Below are 17,821 nucleotides of genomic sequence, written 5' to 3'. Positions count from 1 at the left end.
TATACCGATGTCACCAATCCAAGCCGGCAGGGCTATCTGAAAGTATTGGGTTGATAGGAAGCTGGAAGGTGTTCTTATCAGACGCCAACTCGAGAGCAGGATCTCGGAGACTTCAGATAAGAATATCTATTCTCAGTCTACTGATAAACATGGAATTTCCTCCTACCAGTGTACGCATTAAGATGGTGATCCAAACAGTACTAGCATTACATATATAACATGCACTTGAGTAAGATTTTTTTTTTCAATCTAATTATACCTACAACACATGTATATCTCTGGTGGAAGTTATAGGGCCCCTTTGGCTTGCCAGAAAACCCCATAACGCAAGACAAACCAAGAACCCACAAAACAGTATCATCCGCATCTCCTCACCAGCAGATGAATTCTCTGTGATCAATCCGAGAAATCCTTCTATGCCATGTTTTCTCTTTCCAGGGAATCCCGATGGTCTAAGATCGCTGGTGTATTGTCGTGTACGAATGGTATATCCCATTCCCCACGGCCATACCAGCCTCCGCCGCTCCCGCGCATGGAGGCTCCTTGGGAGTCCATGTTGGTCACATGTAAGGTAGAAGGATCCACGAGCGGTGGATTGTCCAGCAAATGGGAGAAGAGTAAACGAAAACGGGAGTTGGAGAGGGTACGGAAGAGGAAGGAACGTGAGCGTGAATGATTTGAGGCGGGGGTTTGACATAGCGATGCGTTCGGCACCGGTAGACAGGGTATCATCTCCGGGGTATCGCACAATAGCCAGGTCGAGGCTACGAAGACGAAGGAATCCTTTAATGGCTTTAGAGAATGAATCTAGCTGGAAAGAAGGTTTTTGGGTGCATGTAAGTTGAAGATGTTCGAGGCGTGGGCATGATGCTACGAGGGAACGAAGAAGATTGCCACTATCGTACATTGAGTGAAGATGGAACGCAACTTTGAGATTCAGCAGGGACGGCAGGTTGTGTAGAACCGACGCAATTGCGACAGCCGTTATGTCTCTTGTATGCATGGGTTCGGTAAACGTGACCAACTCAATAGATGAATAGTGTGTATCTGGAAGAGCCTGGAGCTGTTGCATGGTCCCAGAGAATGATAGAAGCTTCAAGTTCGGAGCATCAAGAGTAGATAGATGAGCAGAATGGATGTTGTGTTTAGAGAGTTTCAGGCTCTGAAGGTCAGGATGTTCCTCGAGGAAAGATATGAACGGACGTTTCCCCGCCGGTGTCGATGGTAGAGACCAATCCAAGACGACGTCTCCGAGGGAAAGCTTCCGCAACTTAGGCCAATGACCATCAAGAAGCCTATGTACGTCAACAGGGAACGGGGAAGATCCCTCGATCTCAAGCTCCTCTAAGTCAGGGCTCCACTTGATGAGCATATCCCAGAGCCTACTTGCCAGCGGATGCGCCTCTGAAAGTTTCCGGATGAGTCAATGAGCAAATAAAGCAGATGTGATTACTCGCCGTCGATAATAAATCCGTCCGCTCGGAACTCATAGAAGGAGCGGGTTAAAGTGAGGGAGAATCCACGAAGGTTCAGAAAATCGAAAACCTGAAAAGAGATTAGCCCCGGCTACGATGTGGCGTAAAGACCGTACATGAGCATTGGTATTTGGGAGGAAGGATCCTATCGACGTCTTAATGTATTTCAACTGTAAACAACTACACCGACGCGCCGGTTAGTGAGAAAAAAAAAACAGGCTCTGGAAGGACGTACCATATTCGCAGTGCAAACCACATGTCATCATGGTACGGCAGCTCTTCGTCCTCCCAACAGAAGGTCGTGAGTGCGTCCAGCCGCTGACATGATACGACATCACGGACTGCAGCGGAAACAAGGGCGCTGTCCTTGAAGCTGAATCCGTAAAAGCCCTTCCTGCGAGGTCGCACAACAAGCTTGCGGACATGACGTGCAACGTCGGGCCGGCGACGGAGCATTGCAAGGGTAGCTACACATTGGTCGACACTGTTCAAGACGACGTCGGTGTAAAGGACCGATGAAACATTTATAAAAATTCGACTAGACTGCATAAACAGTGAATAAACGGTCGCCTGTCGAAACGAACAGCACTTGCAGTCAAGCACAGGTTGAACAAGTCAAGTCTGCAGTCGAGATGGGATGCGATTTCTAGCAAAAGGTCGCCTGGAGTAGAAGACAGATAATCCAAAGCCATGCTGGCAAATTTGGGGAAAGAATGGACAATCATTGAAAGGATAGCGGTCAATTTAGAGAAAATGCTGGCGACAGCGGCCCATCACAATGATGATGACAGCTAATGTCATTCGCCGCTGTGAGTGGTCATCTTATCTGATAAGATCAGTATCACGTGATAAAGCAGCACGACACGGCATTTCAGCGGATAATTCGACAGTGCGTTTATCTCTTCTCCGTGAGTGTCGTTCCCGGTACGACAGGTAGCTCAAAGCGCCGAATAGCTCGAATCTTTGCTAACCCATGTCCGACACTGCGCTATACTTCCACCATGGATGCATTGACGCCACTGAATCAAATTTTAGCGAGTCCATGTGAAATGATATCCGTTGGCCAATCCCTTATTAGTTCCAGATATCCTAGAATTGAATTCAGCAGCACGTATTTGGAATACTTAGGCTTTTGGCATAGTCTACACGTCTGCAGCACGAGGTGCATCTCGGGAACCTTCTGAATCTGGTTGTGACATCCGAAATACCTGGTGCAAATGGACGCCCTTTCTTTCTGTGCTTATACCGTCGTCAACTGTTTGATTAAGTCTTCAAGCATTAATAGTGCGTCTCAAAGTATGCGTATCATCTTCACAAGAAACGAACCGATGCTGAAGCTAACCAATACGTATGCTCATATTGGCAATTGTTTTCGTAACCGACCTCTTGGTTTGGGCCCTCGTCTCTCTCGTCGTACTATCGACTCTGACTGTATCAACGTCGGTTTGTCCAAGTCACTGCAAGCGCCCCGCGGTCAGAAAGGAATGGTGCACGCTGTCACTACGAGAAAGGAAGGAATGGATCACTGCTGTCAACGTAGGTGACTATCCCTTTCGACATTACGGTGGCTTGACGTCTTTAGTGTCTGGCAACCCTACCTCACGATGAAACTTTGACTCCTATGGTTAAGCCAAGCAACATAGTCGGTGTGAATGCTTCTGGTTCATACTACGATGGTAATAGTATTTGTCTTATTCATTTCATGCTGCTAGTTTACTTCCAGGCAGACATTGTGCACATGCACATGGATATGAACCACAAGGTATTTCCGACTGGGTGTCACATTTCTTCATTCATTTTGATTCTTAGCATAGATTCATTTCACTGGTTTATTTTTGCCGTGGCATCGATGATATGTTCAAATGTACGAGAACGCTCTAAAAGACAAATGCGGTTACAAGAGGACCTCTCCCTATTGGAATTGGGCGTCCGGTCAACAGCTCTCCCCCCCTATTGAGTAATTTGGTGGCTCATGTCGTCAAACAGATTCAAGCGACGTAAACAGGTCTACCATCTTTGATCCTGACCCAGAAAACGGTCTTGTGGATGGGGCCTTTCATCTCAGCACATCGGTGTCTATACTACGTTCCGACTCTCGTATCCGTCTTACCATCCTTTGCGACGAAACTTCACGATACAGCCATATCTAGGGTTATCCTCAGACTTTTTCCCTAATCAAGAGCTCTTGGCCAATAGCAGTTTCACGCCGGAAGTGGTCCACGATCTAGTATACGGATATGTGGGCGATTTCAAGGGGTTTCAAACGAGTTTCGAGTCTTTCACCGTGAGTTAACTTTCTTTCAGTATGGGAGGTTCCCACAAATTGAAAGGGAGCACACGGGAGCGTACACTTGATCCTGGGCGGACGAGATCTTGTCTAGGGCCGATCATGAAGTGCAACTCACGTAACTTCCAGCAACCTCGGAGGCGTCTGTCCATCAGATTCTACCGTCTGTCAACCCGGTCCGACGTTGTCTGCGAGTGGTATGCTTCTCCACCGACTGCGTATTTCAGTATTTTCTGATCCATGGATAAAAAGAACCGATATTTTGGCTACATCATGCGGCAGGTCATTTTTCTTGGTCTTTGCCATCTGGCTGACCATGCCTAGACGGTCGACAAAGTTTGGTATGATTGGCAGAATGCGAATGAGGCCAATGCACGAGCGTTTGAAGGTGGAAGCGTTCAAATGATAACGATACATGTATAAAGAGTTTCCCCAATGGTGGCCCTCCGAATCTTCATGTGAGTCTTCCTCATATCCTTTGTCGTACCACTCAATCATGTCGATCAGATGGATTCGATCACCACTGGTGAAGGCTTATTTGATAAGTTTATTATAAGTGATGTTATCAGCACCACAGACGGGATTCTGTGTTATTCATATGAGTAACTGTTGCTGTTATACTTGTTAAATGTAAACTCCGAGACCTTTGAAATTTGGGAGGTAATCTAGCGCACCACTGGATGCGCCTGGAGGCCTCGTAAGATATGTCAAGTCCTCACCCCGCAGAGACTAGAATAGGACGAGGGCGCTGGCGATGATCAAATCTTCAACCAGTCATATCGCGGCCGGCATTATTTACCATACTTGGTGTGACAGCTTCAAGCCCCTTCATTACTCTGTTCCTTGCCAGCTAACACTGACGAATAACGGTTGAGCATGGATGTCCCCACAAAGGTCAAGCTTCTACCTCCCAAACCCGACCTCACCTTCACCAGACCTCCCAAATCGAAGATTGCTCTGTTTTTCTGGCGTTGGCGCATATGGTTTGAATCCACCTTCGTGTTGTCAATGTTGGAACCTTGGGAAAAGATCATGCTCCTCACCATGTTGTTCATATGCTCTTCATTCGTCCTCTCGGCGCTCTTCAGACACATATACCAAGATATTGGCGGGCTGCAACAGCGCGTCGTGTATTACTTGCTTGGACCGGAAGCAGACAAAACAGTTATATGTGATCAGGTGAACGACTGTGTTGGTGGAGGAAACAGCGAACTTTAGGTATGATACAGCGGCTGCTCGACATGTTGACGTTGGGCTGACGGTACGATTTTCATTGTTCAAGTTACCTTACATACAGTACGCGACTTGTTGTCATATTAAAGTATTTCGGGTTTGCATTGCAGGGAATAATATTTACGGTACGTGTCTAGCACATGCATTTATTGTACAGAGATACTTAAGAAAGTGATTAGACATCCATTAGATCATGACCTACAACGAGCTAGAGGCTCAGGGGCTTGGGGGGAAGGTCGTTCATCCGCACAAGCTATCATTGATCACTGTCCCACATCTACTACACCATACACGTCGGTCGAGTAGACAGAGACCGATACCTAGAGGGAACCAGAACACCGCAGCGAGTATACCTATGGGGCACCGTCAAATTGAGTTCAAGATGCTTATCAAAGGTAACGTACCAAGCAACCCGTACTTCGTTTGAGGGACATGTTCGCCTGATTGAAGACATATCATCTCAGGATGATTAGGCGGTAAGAGCGAGGCAACCCGATCGCCTGTGGCGGGGTTGACGTAGTGGTAAACAACGGGGTTTTGTGGACCAGTTTGAGGAACATGGGATGGTCCAACCGTCATGTAAGGCTGGTTCGGCGGTTGCATGTGGGTCTGAGGAGGCTTTACGTCCTCCTCAGGCTGGCCTTTCCCTATTCCTAGAATATCAGTCCCATTTGAAAATGGAAAAAGAAATCTGACGCGCCTGTGTCGTACTCAACAGCGTCGTAAGAGGGAGGATTATCTAGAAGTGTAGTGTCATTGGACTACGAAAGTCCTGTCAGATAGACGGATTGGAAAGGAAGCAGTCGAATTGCACACCATATTGTCGTCGTGGAGGGAAGGAAAGGTCTCTTCTGTGCTCCGGATTTATATCTGCCTGTTGACGATGACGACGTCTAGGCGGTGCTCGGCATCGCGGGTCAGAACTGCGCAAATGATCACACGTGGAGTGGCTGTGCTGCTTACGTGATATGATCGATTTTTTTGAGCTTCCCTTTTCTTGCTTGTCCCATTTCGTTCTTTGATACCGCTTTCTTCATCTTCGCACTAATCACCAAATCAGCCATGGAGAACGGTGTGGCAACCTCGGGGCAAGATGCAGCTCTCTTTGACATGACATCAAAGGACTAGTTGCGTATTTCGCGCTTGTACGATGGAGCGCTCAGTGTAATCTGAACCTGTGTATTCTACAGCTATGCCGATTCTTATGCTCACTTCGGTATGCAGCTTCTCAGTAGTTCTTTAACTTTGATATCTGATGAAATATGCTAGGTATACACGAAGAAATGCTGAAAGATTCTGTACGGACAGGTTCGTATCGGGACGCCATAATAGACAATCGCCACCTCTTCGAAGGGAAGACTGTACTAGATGTTGGCTGTGGGACAGGAATTCTCAGTATGTTTGCTGCAAAGGCTGGTGCTAAGCACGTTGTTGGTGTAAGCATTTATTTTCTCGCGTTTCGTCAGCGTCCATCAGTCGTTGACTATTTCACAGATCGACATGTCCAACATTATTGATCAAGCCCAAAAAATTGTTGAGGCTAATGGCTTTAAAGACAGTATGTCTTTCAAACATAATCTCATTTTGTTGCTTAGCAGGCCCAATAGCCATTACCCTTGTCAAAGGAAAACTTGAAGAAGCGTCCCTGCCCATCGAACAATTTGATATCATAATATCAGAATGGATGGGCTATTTTCTTCTCTATGAATCGATGCTTGACACGGTTCTTCTGGCTCGGGATAAGTATCTCAAAAGGGGTGGCCTCATATTCCCGGACAATGCGACTCTTTTCCTTGCCGCCATCGAGGACAAGGACTACAAGGACGAGAAGATCAACTGTGCGTGCGCACATTGCAGTGTATTTTCCATCTCGGGGTTGAATGAAGTGTGACAGTCTGGGACAACGTCTACGGATTCGACTACTCGTGCATTAAAGACATCGCTTTACGCGAACCTTTGGTGGATACGGTGGATGTCAAATCTGTTGTCACAAAACCTTGCTCGATCAAGGTTCGCCGTCTGTTCTGTGTCTAGATTATTGTTATAGCTGATACATCAACAGCACATCGACCTTCGCACCGCGAAGAAGGAAGATCTCACATTTGTCACTTCCTTCTCATTATCCGCCACTCGTAATGATTGTATGTGTTGTATATGCGCCGCCGTGTCACAAAGTCTGATATCCACTCCCTCAAGATGTCCACGCATTTTTGGCCTGGTTTGACATCATGTTCGACTGTACGCACACAAAGGTCAAGTTTTCTACGGGGCCTCAAGCTCATTATACCCACTGGAAGTGTGTTTATTACGTCTTTCTTGGTGCCATGCACACATTGATCTTCTTGCAGGCAAACTGTTTTCTACACTCCGTCGACCCTGACCGTATCGCAAGGCGAACCGATTACTGGTACACTTTCCTGTGCCCCCAACGCCAGGAATAATCGTGACCTAGACATCAAAATAACCTACAAAACACCCCGAGAGCAAGATACTACTATCAACTACAAAATGTACGTCCTGTTTAACGCATTTCTTTCTCACTGTAATCTTCTTTGGGCCTTTGGCGAGTCTTCCCACTTGGGTTTGTCGGTGTGAATCAACGCTGATGGATTGCCAGGTCATGATTCACGCCATGTCTCCTTCATCCCGTTTGCACCATGCTTATACTTTGGCAGGTATTAATCATGTCGTCGTGTTTTGTTTTTTACGTGTAAACTGGTGCTGCTGTGATCTTGTTGCGTTCGTACATCTATGCTGTTGCATCTTGGGTGTATACCTGCAAACCCGTGGACGCGTTGTGACTGCGATTGTGACTAAACCCATCAACTGCCGACGTCTATATACCATTGTTGCGTTGCCATGTTATTGCACGTTTCAACTGGTTGAAATATCTCGAAGCAGAAGGCACCTGATCCCCGTGTTTCTTAAGTACGTATGAGCACTGATAAAAGTGCCAAGGTTGTCTTATTTCTGTCCGTCAGGGAAGAAGCCCTACTTGTCTGCTCTAGTTGAAATTGGACAAACTCCATTGCAATGTATGGATAGTTTTGTTACCGCCTCCGCACACGATCCTTTCGTACCCTCCTCTAAGGTGTCTTTACCGTCCTTCAGTCCTACCGACTGCCGTATTTCACGACCAGCACACTTTAGTTCTTGAAATATGATGTGTCAGAACAGGCTCTATCATTTATTCATCCGACTTACGAACCGTGCTATATCTTGCGTAACATTGTTTCGGATAATAACATTGCGCCGCGGTTGAGCAGATTGCGCACTGGCGGCCCCTCCTGGCCCCACAGATAGTACACAGAGCGTCGTTCCGTCTGCTCGATCTGCCGAGGCAAATATTTGAACACTGCGGTGAGGAAGAAGGCCACACTTAGAAAGGTGACAACAAGGAAGACTATTTTCTCCCAGGGCTCCATTACGGTGAGCGCAAAAGTAGCCTCAAACCATATCCTCCAGCGCCAGAAGAAGAACGAGACTTTAGATTTCGGAGGGCGAGCAAAGGAGAAATCAGGTCTTGGTGGAGGCAGAGCTTGTTTTGCTTGCATGATGTCGTACTTTTGGGAGGAGGGCTCAATTACGCTTTAAGTACCTTCTGAGCCCTCCGGAATAAAAGTGACGCATTATCCGATTTTTGGTCTGTCCTATTTTTGGAATTTGCATTGCTGATCTTTGCTTAGTCACCACGTCGCGTTTTCCCCGTGGACTCCCATGTTCACTTTACACGCTCTCCCACCGGTGGAAGATGGGGATTTTCTACAGGATACATTGCCACCTGTATTTCCCGGTTTCTTCATCCCTCGACTCGCAGACAAGCCGCAGAATCCGATACTGGATACCTTAAAAAGGGAACATGACGATGTCGTAATAAGGAATGAACATTTGCCTCAAGCCGCTATCTTGGCGGCAGATTTTAGTGCGCTTCGTTGGGTGTCGGAACCTTTGGTAGCGTTCAGGGACGATGACTCGCTGTGGGCCAAAACTTTGACCCAAGCTGCCGGTACAACGGTGAGTGTGCTCGATGCTTTCATGAAAGTACCTTCATAATTATCTAATTAGACTCATATCTTATCTTGGGATAATTTGAGACCCTCGCAGAGTAAACGAGCTGTGAAAACCGGCTTTCTATCTGAGGAGGGTAGCGGGACTTTTGCATCTGTTCGATATCAGTGTGTGCTCAGCCTCCTGGATGTCGTGGTGTTCTAAGCGCGATTATCAGTGTACAACCTCGTCTCCATGACCCTAATACCGAAGTCTTACATGTCCCAGTTAATGTGCTCTGGCGAAACCTCAAGCTGACTGTCTGTGGAATTTCGTCGCAGCTACATATATGGGACCCCATTTCCGAAAGATTCGTCCAGTCAGGCGTGAAGAACGGAAGAAGTGGTGTGATAATCGTCGACGGAAAAGACGAGCAGATTTGTGAAAGGTGTGTGTTATTGGTGCATATCCTGTCTTGGTTGAGAATGCGCCTGTACAGCATCTGTGCTTCTTTTTTACATATTGGAACCCTGTTGCGACGGCTTGAAACCTTTCTCGTCGCGTTAAGATCAAAGTAAATTCATCTACAATGTCCCTCTCCGTCTACATACTAACAGAGTAGATCTCCGGCGGCGGGGCCCACCATCCATGCATTCGCCCACACAATGTCGAATGTCCTGTTGTTCTTACGTAAATCCCTAGCTGAGCATCCATTGATGCAGGAGTTTGTAGAAAGAGGTGGGCTTTCGACGAAAGTCGCCTTTTCCACATACTACGAAGATATTATGGTTTCTTTGGCGAAATTATGCGGAAGAGTGCGCTTTTCTTTTCCGATTAGCTGCTGATTCTGATCCTGCTTCAGGATGAAGACATTGTTCCTACGGACTATGTGCCGATCGAGTCACGTCCACAATCTCTACTTTCTCGCATATACGACCACCTAAATACCCACATTGAGGGGCAATCTCATAAGGATGTCATCGCTATTCTAGCCTACATCCTCACTAACACGTCTCCGGAATATCTTCTTCAAGTTTCCCGTTCTGTTGGCTTTGGCACGCGCCGACGGCCACCTCGGACCTTACATGTCATTGGTGATCGTTCTTATGAACATGCTAGCGAACTGGTGGATGACGCCGACGCCACAAAACAACCAGATGGCCCGGAATCAGAGGCTGTGGATGCTTTCCCTGCTTTTTTCGCGGATTTATCCGATGCCTTACTGGCAGCTCGGAAATCACTCGTGTTACTCATGGTGGCGCAGCCCGATCATCCAATGCTCAAGGCGCACTCGGCTGAAGACGATATTCGGTGGTTCTGGTCATCCTCCGAGATCGATGCTGCTTTCAATGTTCGTTCCGTTCGCCCTTCATCTGACCAGACAGACGTGCAAAAGCAGAATGATAATGAACGGCCTTTCTCGCGTCCGCCAGAACTTGCCCAGTTCGATCTATTTGATCTTGAACCGGGCGCGCGCATTGGTCAATCGTGTTTTGATCATTCCTCGACCACATCGTCGACCACAAATTTAAATGCGTTCATCAACAGTTTCCCAGAGACACTGCCTTTGATAACGCCAACCCTCGCCCATCTCACTACTCTTGTCCTCCGGCCGCTGCATGTTCATGCATCCAAGCTGTCTGGAGAACTTCTCTCCTTCTTCTTACAGCCGTCTACGCCTCTCGACATAAGAACACACATGAGGCTACTGCAATCCTACCTCTTGCTTGGTTCCCATCAATTTAAATCCCGTCTAGCCGCAGCTTTATTTTCAGATAATGATAACTATGATGCACAGTCTCGTAATCCCATATCCCTACAGGCTCTCCGAGTTCGTCGTCGTAACCGTGGTAGCCGTGTTGACGTGCAGAGCACTGCTTGGGCTGTTGGTCTTACTCCCAGTCTTTTGGATCGAGAGACGTGGCCCCCTGTTGGCGCCGACTTAAGCTTCTTCCTGCGGACTGTAATCGTGGACTCATTCGAATCAGTCGTTCAAGAAAATAAGCTTGCGAGAACGGGAACTACACGACAGGGATTGTTGGAAGAAGTGGATAACCGGCTAGGTTTTGCAATTCGTGATCTTCCTACTGGTCGGGGACGAGATAAGTGGCTTAATCCGCTTTGTGCGTTTGTTCTACTCCGATATTCAGATCACTTCTGACTTGCTTTGTGTCTTAGCAATAGAGTGGGTTGGTACGCAGGCTAAGCGGATCTGTTCACTGACAAGAAGTGTACCAGGTCTCTCGACTTCCTTTACATGGAGTACAAGCCTCCCCGCCCTCTGCAAGTGTTGATTACACCTGAAATTTTAGCAAAGTACCAGAGGATGTTTACATTTCTTCTTCGCCTGATGAGAGGTAATCTTGCCACCTCATCATTGCCATGTTCCTAACTTTCTGATTAGTTGAGCATGCGATTACTGCTGTATTTCGCATGACGCGGTCAACTGATGCTTCTCTTTTCCCAACATTGTCAGCATCGAGAAAGAGATTACTACATCTCCGATTTATATCGCATTCCCTGGTGTCTACGTTATGTCAATACGTTTGCGACACTGCGATTGGTGGTAACTTTGACACATTCCTGGGGCGATTATTACCCCATGCTCCTCCTTTCCTTCACAATGGCGAGCCTTCGGGTTTTTCCGACGTCTTCGCATTAGCACGCGCTCATTCAGCGTTGCTGGATGATATCCTGAGTGCTTGCCTCATGCGCTCAAGTCAGAGACAGGCTGGTGACTTGCTACGTGATTCTCTTGAGCTGGTCCTGGAGTTTTCCATTCTCGCCGGACAACTGAGACGGAATATCTTAGAGGAATACGAAGCCGCTTCATTACTCGACGACCTGTACACAAGGCTTCGAAAGAAAATGTCAACCTTTGTAAGCATCCGTTTTGAGTTGTACGTCGGCCGCTAAACACGATTCGCTTATCAGACAAATGTGGTCAAGTCAATGGTCGATGACAACATCTCCATTGTCATGCAGGCTGCTTATTCCGAAGGTGATAGTTACATGCACAAACCACCCGGAGGAACGCAGGCATTGTCAACTTTGCTACTCCGCCTGGACATGGCAGGAGATTGGTGGTCATAAGGATGTCGCGCAATGCATGCGACACTGTTTATCTCCTAGACAGACCCATTCCCAGTATGCTCATACAGCTTCGTCATAGTATCTAAATGGCGCAAGGTCTCCATATATCCATCCTCACCGATATTTCTCTCTGCAAAGTCTCGGAAAACCTTGACTACAGTCTTCCAAACATCTTCATGTGGACGAATTCGGCAGAGTTGAACCAGTGCTGGCATCCAATGGCCGCTCACCTTCGATAGACAGATGAGTGCTGCTATCAATTAAGGCACAGAGCGTCCTTAGACTGTCGATTTGGAGCTGACGGCTATCCACCAACCCAACTTTTGCTGCGCGAAGAACAGCATTTATTCCATTGTTGTCAGTGAACGCTTGCAAAACGTCGATTAAACATGGATGCAGCAAGATTTCTAACAATCTAATTGACCAACTGGTGATGTCAGGATGGGAAGTTATTTCCAATGTTTCAACTAAGGTGGTAACAAACAGAGGCCTCCTGGCATCGGAAACACGGAATGGTGGGTATAACAGTCTCAGCACGTCAGAAAGCACAGAATCTGGAATGATTCCCACTCCGATTTTACCGTCAATGAAGAGTTGCGATAGACTGGATCTGGCGATTTCTCTTGACGGCTGTGGGAACCTTTCGGACTGAGCAACGACGGATGCGGCTAAGTGACATAATTCTTGTGAAGTTATGTCCATCAAAGTATCCCGAACACCAAACCGTTCTGGTGTTTCGACGAGCGCTGAAAGGGACTCGAGGGTGAACTCGCAGTAATCAGCCCTCCGTTTGTCTTCATTCCTATAATCTGTTAAATTTACTGGGCCGCGAGTGAAGATATAGAGGGCCAGTGCAGCCGCACTTCAAAGGTTAGAAGTAGGCAAGTCTCCAGTGAGATGCAGGATTTGCAGCAAGGTGGGGATCGCCCGAACCGTTGTCTCTTCAATAACAGCTGCAGGCATCTCCCAAAGAACCATGCATTCAATGACACTGTCCAATAAACAACACTGAGTTGTTTGAGACAGCTGTAGTTCTCCCGATATGCATTTGGAGAGATATGCTAACGGATCCCACTGTGATACTTGAGATTCAAATGAGGAAAGTGCGACCGCGCAAGATGCTATAGCAGCGGCATCAGGATGCAGTTTGGAGTCTTGAAGTAGCCAGAGAGGCTCGATGATCTCCAAAGGCCACTGCTCAGAGGTTCCTCGAGTCAAATGTATCCATGCCCTGCAGTACAACTCTGCCACCTCGGCATCGATCAAGTGCCATTGCAAATCCACAGTAGTGTCTTTATGAAAATAGTCTTGAAAACCTTGTTCCACCAGAGCTAATGCATCGGCTTCACGGAGGTCATCTAGGGCAGAGAAATATCGGGGCAATCCCGCAAGAGCTTGCAAGGCGGCGGAAATGACATCGGTGTCGGCCGATTTAGAGAAGAGCCATATTAAGGCTGAAGCGTCCAGCATATCTTCGAACACGGCATCTGAGGACTTTACTAGGTCATGGCTAGAAAATGTATGTTATTGGTATGGGCAAGCAGAATTTGCAGACATGCGAACCTCGCGTTACGGGCACCATCTCCTGGATTTTTCTTCGCATGTAGGAGAGTTTTGGTTTGCGTGACTGGATGTCTGGTGGTCCATGATCCTATTGCCTGACGAAGGTAATCGGTGACAGAGTGAAAGTACGGACAATCATCGTACATCAAAGGGAGGCAGACAGAGATGAGATAGAAAATGTAAGCAAACGCGACTATTACCCATGTCGCGATGGTGATAACGAGGTCCGCGGTCCACATGAGAACTATTAAGCCCGCGAAGAATAGCAGCAACGCGACGTGTAAAAGCAGTGGTAGTGCATCTATAATGGCGGGGACGTGCCACGCTTCCAGCTGCATGTAGCGTGATTGTCGTTGGCGTGAGCGATATCGGAGAGTACCGGAGACATGCGGGACATAGACCTGCAGCCACTGCTTTGCGAGCATCGAAATGAGAGCAGTAGAGAGGCTGCATGCCAACGCCGCGAACCAAAGTCCGTTGACCCAGTGAGTTTGGGGTCCAGAGGACGTAGCGGTTAAGTTGGCGAGGGACGTATTTCCAGACTGCAGCGAGATGAGTCGGACAAGAAGGGTGTTGGTGGTGTCAGTGTCGTTGGGGACCATCATCTGGTATGTTTGAATGATAAACGTTGTCTGGACGGCGGAGAATAATCCAGTCTAGCAACATACAGTTAGTTGAGGGGCAATGCAGAGAAAGAGACACGCACGAAAACGAGCAGTATGTCTATGCCTCGATTCCAGCCCTCTGTCATCCGTGCGTCGGCTTTGCGCGCCTCATCCGTATATATACGCCATATGCGTGCGTTCTTATCCAATTCCTTGCCCCGTTGGTCTTTGGGATAGATTTCGATGGCATCTTTGGTATGAATTGCTGCCAGAAGGATAAGGGCAGGAAAGAATACTAAGCACTTACTATCTGTCTCAACTTTTTCAAACGATTGCTGTTTGTGGTGGACTGGAGAAGCAAATCTCTGTGAAGGGTAAGTTGAAGGGTATACCACAATGTTAAACATACCGCTGTCGGTCTTCCACGAGTTGTCGAGGCGCGATCTTCTCCGTCTACATCAAGGGCAAAGTGTCGGCCAGGTCGGGCCCTGGACCGAAAACGAGATTGCAGACTGTCAGTTGGCACAGTATACACAAAACGACGCTGATAATGTCAATTGAACAGAGGGGTAGGTGTCCTAGAATGCACTGGAGTTATGCCTGGACTGGGATTCGAACTTTGCCGGGGAATACTCGGCATGCCTTGCGTTTGTATCGGAAACAAAATGATATTAAACAATTACAATAAGAATTTTAACGAATAAAACCAAATGGAAACGTCGATAATAATCACAGCGTCGATGATAGACTCGCAGATACAAAAAAAAGTGATGGTATGAGCCATCAGCGGAGCCCGTTCCTCACGGAGGTGACCGCTTTTCTCTAGCCAGGGGAACAAGAACGAGATGTATGTCGGTTACGGCGCTAATAAGTGACATGACTTCCAAGTTTGCCTATTGTCCCAAGGCCCACACAATTGATGATGCCAATGTCTTGTCACCGGGTACCAGGCGGCGGCGGGCGGTACCAACAATGAAATCACTGGCATCAAAGGTGGACCTCCGTCGTTGCAGCCCTACATCAGAGGGTCCCGCTCATGATTGAACGCGTAAGGGAGCTTATATCCTACGCTGAATGTGCATCTTGGAGATTATTTGTTTCGCGTAACGAGTAGCAAGGATTATGATAGCGAATCCTCCTCGTGATTGAATATTGAATCTCCGCCATCAACAGGCTGCGCGACAGCGACGTGCCCAAGGCTCGGGGCCGACAGCCGCACAAATTCCAGGTCTTTAGCGCCCAGCACCGAAAATTTGGCCGCCATATTTGCCAGTGCAACATCAGAAGATTCCGTCTCTGGGTCTAATCTGGGTCGTTCACCAGGATTCTGAACCGCCAGTCTGATGCTTCTACCGGGTGTGGATCCTTGAGCTTGAGGGACCGGGTACTCGAACGTGAACTCTTGGGGAAGTTGCCTCTTCACACTCCCGCTCTCTGCGTTGTAATGGCAGTGTTGTTCTTTTTACGGCCAGACTCTTTCTGAAGGCAATTGAGTCCCGAACTGCCATCCAGGATGTGACAGATCCACAGTTCAAGTTTGTAACAGTAACAAAAGTATGCAAGCACTGCATAGTGCTCAATCTTGTCATGTTGAATCTGGTGTCAGTTCACTCTATGACTCAATCCTACTATCCTTCACCTTGTCTATGTATGTCCGTCAGTTTCAGAGCTCTCATTCAATCACACAGTGATGGAGAAGGTGAACAGGATGCTGATTAGTACTCCCGATTGAAGGCTTCTCCCGAAGTTCGAACTGCGCGTCGTTTCCTTCTCCTTCATAATCAGCGCATTAGGACTCAGTCGAGCGTCGAAATATCCGGTATCCAATCTGTGCACCGACCTACTCAAGTTCCCTCTCCAAGTATTCATTACATAGAACCTGATAGATGTACTTGGTCTCCATGTGGGCCCAGGCTTCTCTCCCTGTATTCCTCGTGCGATACCGTTGCAAGGAGACCTATTCTATATACCCACCGAGAGAAGCAGGTGATCCATGCAACCCTCCCCCTCAACACATCGATGCTTGTCATGATAAGATTCTGTATATTTTATTAGATGGTCCTAATTTTACATGGATGGTACTCAGTGAACGTGCGATGTCGTGGTATAATACTCTAAAGGTGGATTTTCATAGTCCGATATTACAATTTATGGTAATAACATGGGCAGGGAATAATGCGAGACGACCATTACACCCCCGTTGTAGGGGAGGTAGAATTAAGTTTACCTTTATCCAAAGAATCCTGTATCGCCTTCAAGGAAAAATCTGCTTGATCTATAGTACTGAGCGGACGATATCCGAGTTGGGGGGTGGGGGAAAGGATTGTAGATTGCGCTGCTGAAGGCGGCTCACCACTTTCATCTGTGTATGGAGACGGATAGTGGTCATGGCCGAGCCATGAAGGGTCAGACGTCGAGATATCTTCGTCACGCTCATGTTCTATCGAAGCACGAGGAGTCGAAGAAGATGATGCTGCGTATACGTTTGAATCACCCACATGAGATGCATCATCATCATGGCGATTCAGAGGAAGAAGTGGGGTCGAGGACGTCCTCATACTATCTGTCTGCCGATGTGATCTGCCTCTGTCGACCTTAGCGCTAGGTGCCAAGAAACCTTTCAACTGTGACTGAGTCATAGAGAGATCGGCTTCAGATGATTTGTGAGGAGGTACGAAGAATTTTGGATCGTAAAGTGACGCCCGGGGTCTCTTTCTTGCGATGTGTCTTCGTTTCCGGATAGAGGAAAAGAGGATTGAAGCCAAGCTGGCCGCTACCACTGTAAAGCCAGTGTCAGTACTTAAAATAATATGAAAAGAAAATCACGTACAGACACCTGCCGAAATACCAATAATGGCGCCAATTCCAAGGCCTGAGCCTGAAGACGCAGCGGCAGATTCTGTTGCAGAGGCACTGGCTGTTGTGGAAGACGCGATAGTGCTGCTAGACTGAACAACGGTACTGCTCGCAACGGTGCTTGACCCACTTCCGCTTCCACTTGCACTAGTACTTGCACTTGAACTAATGCTCGAACCGCTACTCGAGCTGGAGCTTGTACCAGTGGAAGAGGATGAAGAAGACGAGGATGACGAGGATGAAGAACTCGTCGTAGAAGTTGAAGATGTCGTGGTTGTCTGCGATGTCGACGATGATGTGGTGGACGTAGTTGTGGTACTATCTGACGTCGTTGTATCCTGTCGGGCACTGCGAAAAGACCTCATTAGCACGATAAAAAGCACAAACACGACCAACTTACTCAAGAACCAAGGCCTGGGTGGCAGATGGTCCAGCAACGAGAATTAGGGCCAGGAACCAAAGATAACGTAGGGGGACCATATTAGATGGTAAAGAATGAGGGAAGATGCTCGAGGGCGATTGGGAAGTCTTAAAGGCTGCGGGGGTTGCGTGCGCAAGGGTTATTATGGTTTTTTCATTTGAAACGGATTTTAAAGCGGTGCGTCATTCCCAGCGCAGCATACTGCATGAAATTAGCTTGCCTGGATTTCTTTCGGCTGATCGTGTCACGGCCACAACAAAACCCCATATAGTAATGCGATCCTGATCATTGGTAGGCGTGA

The 17,821-nt window shown here is 47.7% G+C and overlaps 9 protein-coding genes across 9 annotated transcripts; 4 read left to right on the top strand and 5 right to left on the bottom strand.

Moving 5' to 3' along the window:
* Positions 1-140: 140 nt before the first annotated feature.
* BT62DRAFT_931965 (uncharacterized protein) lies at positions 141-2,260 on the bottom strand. Its single transcript, XM_043186247.1, has 5 exons — positions 2,069-2,260; positions 1,711-2,018; positions 1,592-1,655; positions 1,458-1,545; positions 141-1,404 (listed from the first exon to the last, which is right to left on the bottom strand). The coding sequence occupies exons 1-5, from the start codon at positions 2,165-2,167 to the stop codon at positions 260-262; spliced, it is 1,704 nt and encodes a 567-aa protein (XP_043040030.1). The 5' UTR covers positions 2,168-2,260; the 3' UTR covers positions 141-259.
* Positions 2,261-2,825: 565 nt separating this feature from the next.
* BT62DRAFT_980728 (Di-copper centre-containing protein) lies at positions 2,826-4,368 on the top strand (the record flags this gene model as incomplete). Its single annotated transcript, XM_043189533.1, has 11 exons — positions 2,826-3,011; positions 3,058-3,151; positions 3,203-3,237; positions 3,347-3,407; positions 3,462-3,517; positions 3,541-3,749; positions 3,892-3,959; positions 4,015-4,040; positions 4,087-4,158; positions 4,188-4,220; positions 4,270-4,368. 11 exons carry the CDS (start codon positions 2,826-2,828, stop codon positions 4,366-4,368), a joined length of 939 nt encoding a protein of 312 aa, XP_043040029.1.
* Positions 4,369-4,540: 172 nt separating this feature from the next.
* On the top strand, positions 4,541-5,230 carry BT62DRAFT_124468 (uncharacterized protein). The gene is made up of 3 exons (XM_043179771.1): positions 4,541-4,980; positions 5,045-5,120; positions 5,175-5,230. Exon 1 carries the CDS (start codon positions 4,639-4,641, stop codon positions 4,978-4,980), a length of 342 nt encoding a protein of 113 aa, XP_043040028.1. The 5' UTR covers positions 4,541-4,638; the 3' UTR covers positions 5,045-5,120; positions 5,175-5,230.
* BT62DRAFT_124448 (uncharacterized protein) lies at positions 5,108-5,904 on the bottom strand. The gene is made up of 4 exons (XM_043179770.1): positions 5,812-5,904; positions 5,696-5,756; positions 5,400-5,642; positions 5,108-5,348 (listed from the first exon to the last, which is right to left on the bottom strand). The coding sequence occupies exons 1-4, from the start codon at positions 5,812-5,814 to the stop codon at positions 5,236-5,238; spliced, it is 420 nt and encodes a 139-aa protein (XP_043040027.1). The 5' UTR covers positions 5,815-5,904; the 3' UTR covers positions 5,108-5,235.
* Positions 5,905-6,057: 153 nt separating this feature from the next.
* Positions 6,058-7,590, top strand: BT62DRAFT_1005819 (S-adenosyl-L-methionine-dependent methyltransferase; the record flags this gene model as incomplete). The annotated part of the gene is made up of 9 exons (XM_043177186.1): positions 6,058-6,122; positions 6,186-6,211; positions 6,265-6,431; positions 6,490-6,553; positions 6,594-6,833; positions 6,890-7,005; positions 7,058-7,136; positions 7,192-7,291; positions 7,344-7,590. 9 exons carry the CDS (start codon positions 6,058-6,060, stop codon positions 7,588-7,590), a joined length of 1,104 nt encoding a protein of 367 aa, XP_043040026.1.
* Positions 7,591-8,207: 617 nt separating this feature from the next.
* On the bottom strand, positions 8,208-8,549 carry BT62DRAFT_1076079 (uncharacterized protein; the record flags this gene model as incomplete). The annotated part of the gene is made up of 1 exon (XM_043179178.1): positions 8,208-8,549. One exon carries the CDS (start codon positions 8,547-8,549, stop codon positions 8,208-8,210), a length of 342 nt encoding a protein of 113 aa, XP_043040025.1.
* Positions 8,550-8,712: 163 nt separating this feature from the next.
* BT62DRAFT_1005817 (uncharacterized protein) lies at positions 8,713-12,075 on the top strand (the record flags this gene model as incomplete). The annotated part of the gene is made up of 10 exons (XM_043177185.1): positions 8,713-9,009; positions 9,061-9,170; positions 9,221-9,430; positions 9,482-9,556; positions 9,605-9,797; positions 9,845-11,105; positions 11,161-11,167; positions 11,221-11,339; positions 11,387-11,862; positions 11,917-12,075. 10 exons carry the CDS (start codon positions 8,713-8,715, stop codon positions 12,073-12,075), a joined length of 2,907 nt encoding a protein of 968 aa, XP_043040024.1.
* Positions 12,076-12,939: 864 nt separating this feature from the next.
* Positions 12,940-15,121, bottom strand: BT62DRAFT_919797 (uncharacterized protein; the record flags this gene model as incomplete). Its single annotated transcript, XM_043184179.1, has 6 exons — positions 12,940-13,585; positions 13,639-14,294; positions 14,345-14,508; positions 14,551-14,608; positions 14,653-14,731; positions 15,048-15,121. The coding sequence occupies 6 exons, from the start codon at positions 15,119-15,121 to the stop codon at positions 12,940-12,942; spliced, it is 1,677 nt and encodes a 558-aa protein (XP_043040023.1).
* A 1,311-nt stretch (positions 15,122-16,432) lies between these two features.
* Positions 16,433-17,579, bottom strand: BT62DRAFT_919795 (uncharacterized protein; the record flags this gene model as incomplete). The annotated part of the gene is made up of 3 exons (XM_043184178.1): positions 16,433-17,022; positions 17,074-17,447; positions 17,500-17,579. The coding sequence occupies 3 exons, from the start codon at positions 17,577-17,579 to the stop codon at positions 16,433-16,435; spliced, it is 1,044 nt and encodes a 347-aa protein (XP_043040022.1).
* Between the last annotated feature and the right edge of the window lie 242 nt (positions 17,580-17,821).

This window comes from Guyanagaster necrorhizus (genome assembly GCF_019112545.1).
Source record: "Guyanagaster necrorhizus MCA 3950 unplaced genomic scaffold BT62scaffold_12, whole genome shotgun sequence".
Classification (NCBI taxonomy): Eukaryota; Fungi; Basidiomycota; class Agaricomycetes; order Agaricales; family Physalacriaceae; genus Guyanagaster; species Guyanagaster necrorhizus.
Note: the sequence above shows the minus strand (reverse complement) of the source record. Positions and strands in the feature narration are given on the sequence as shown.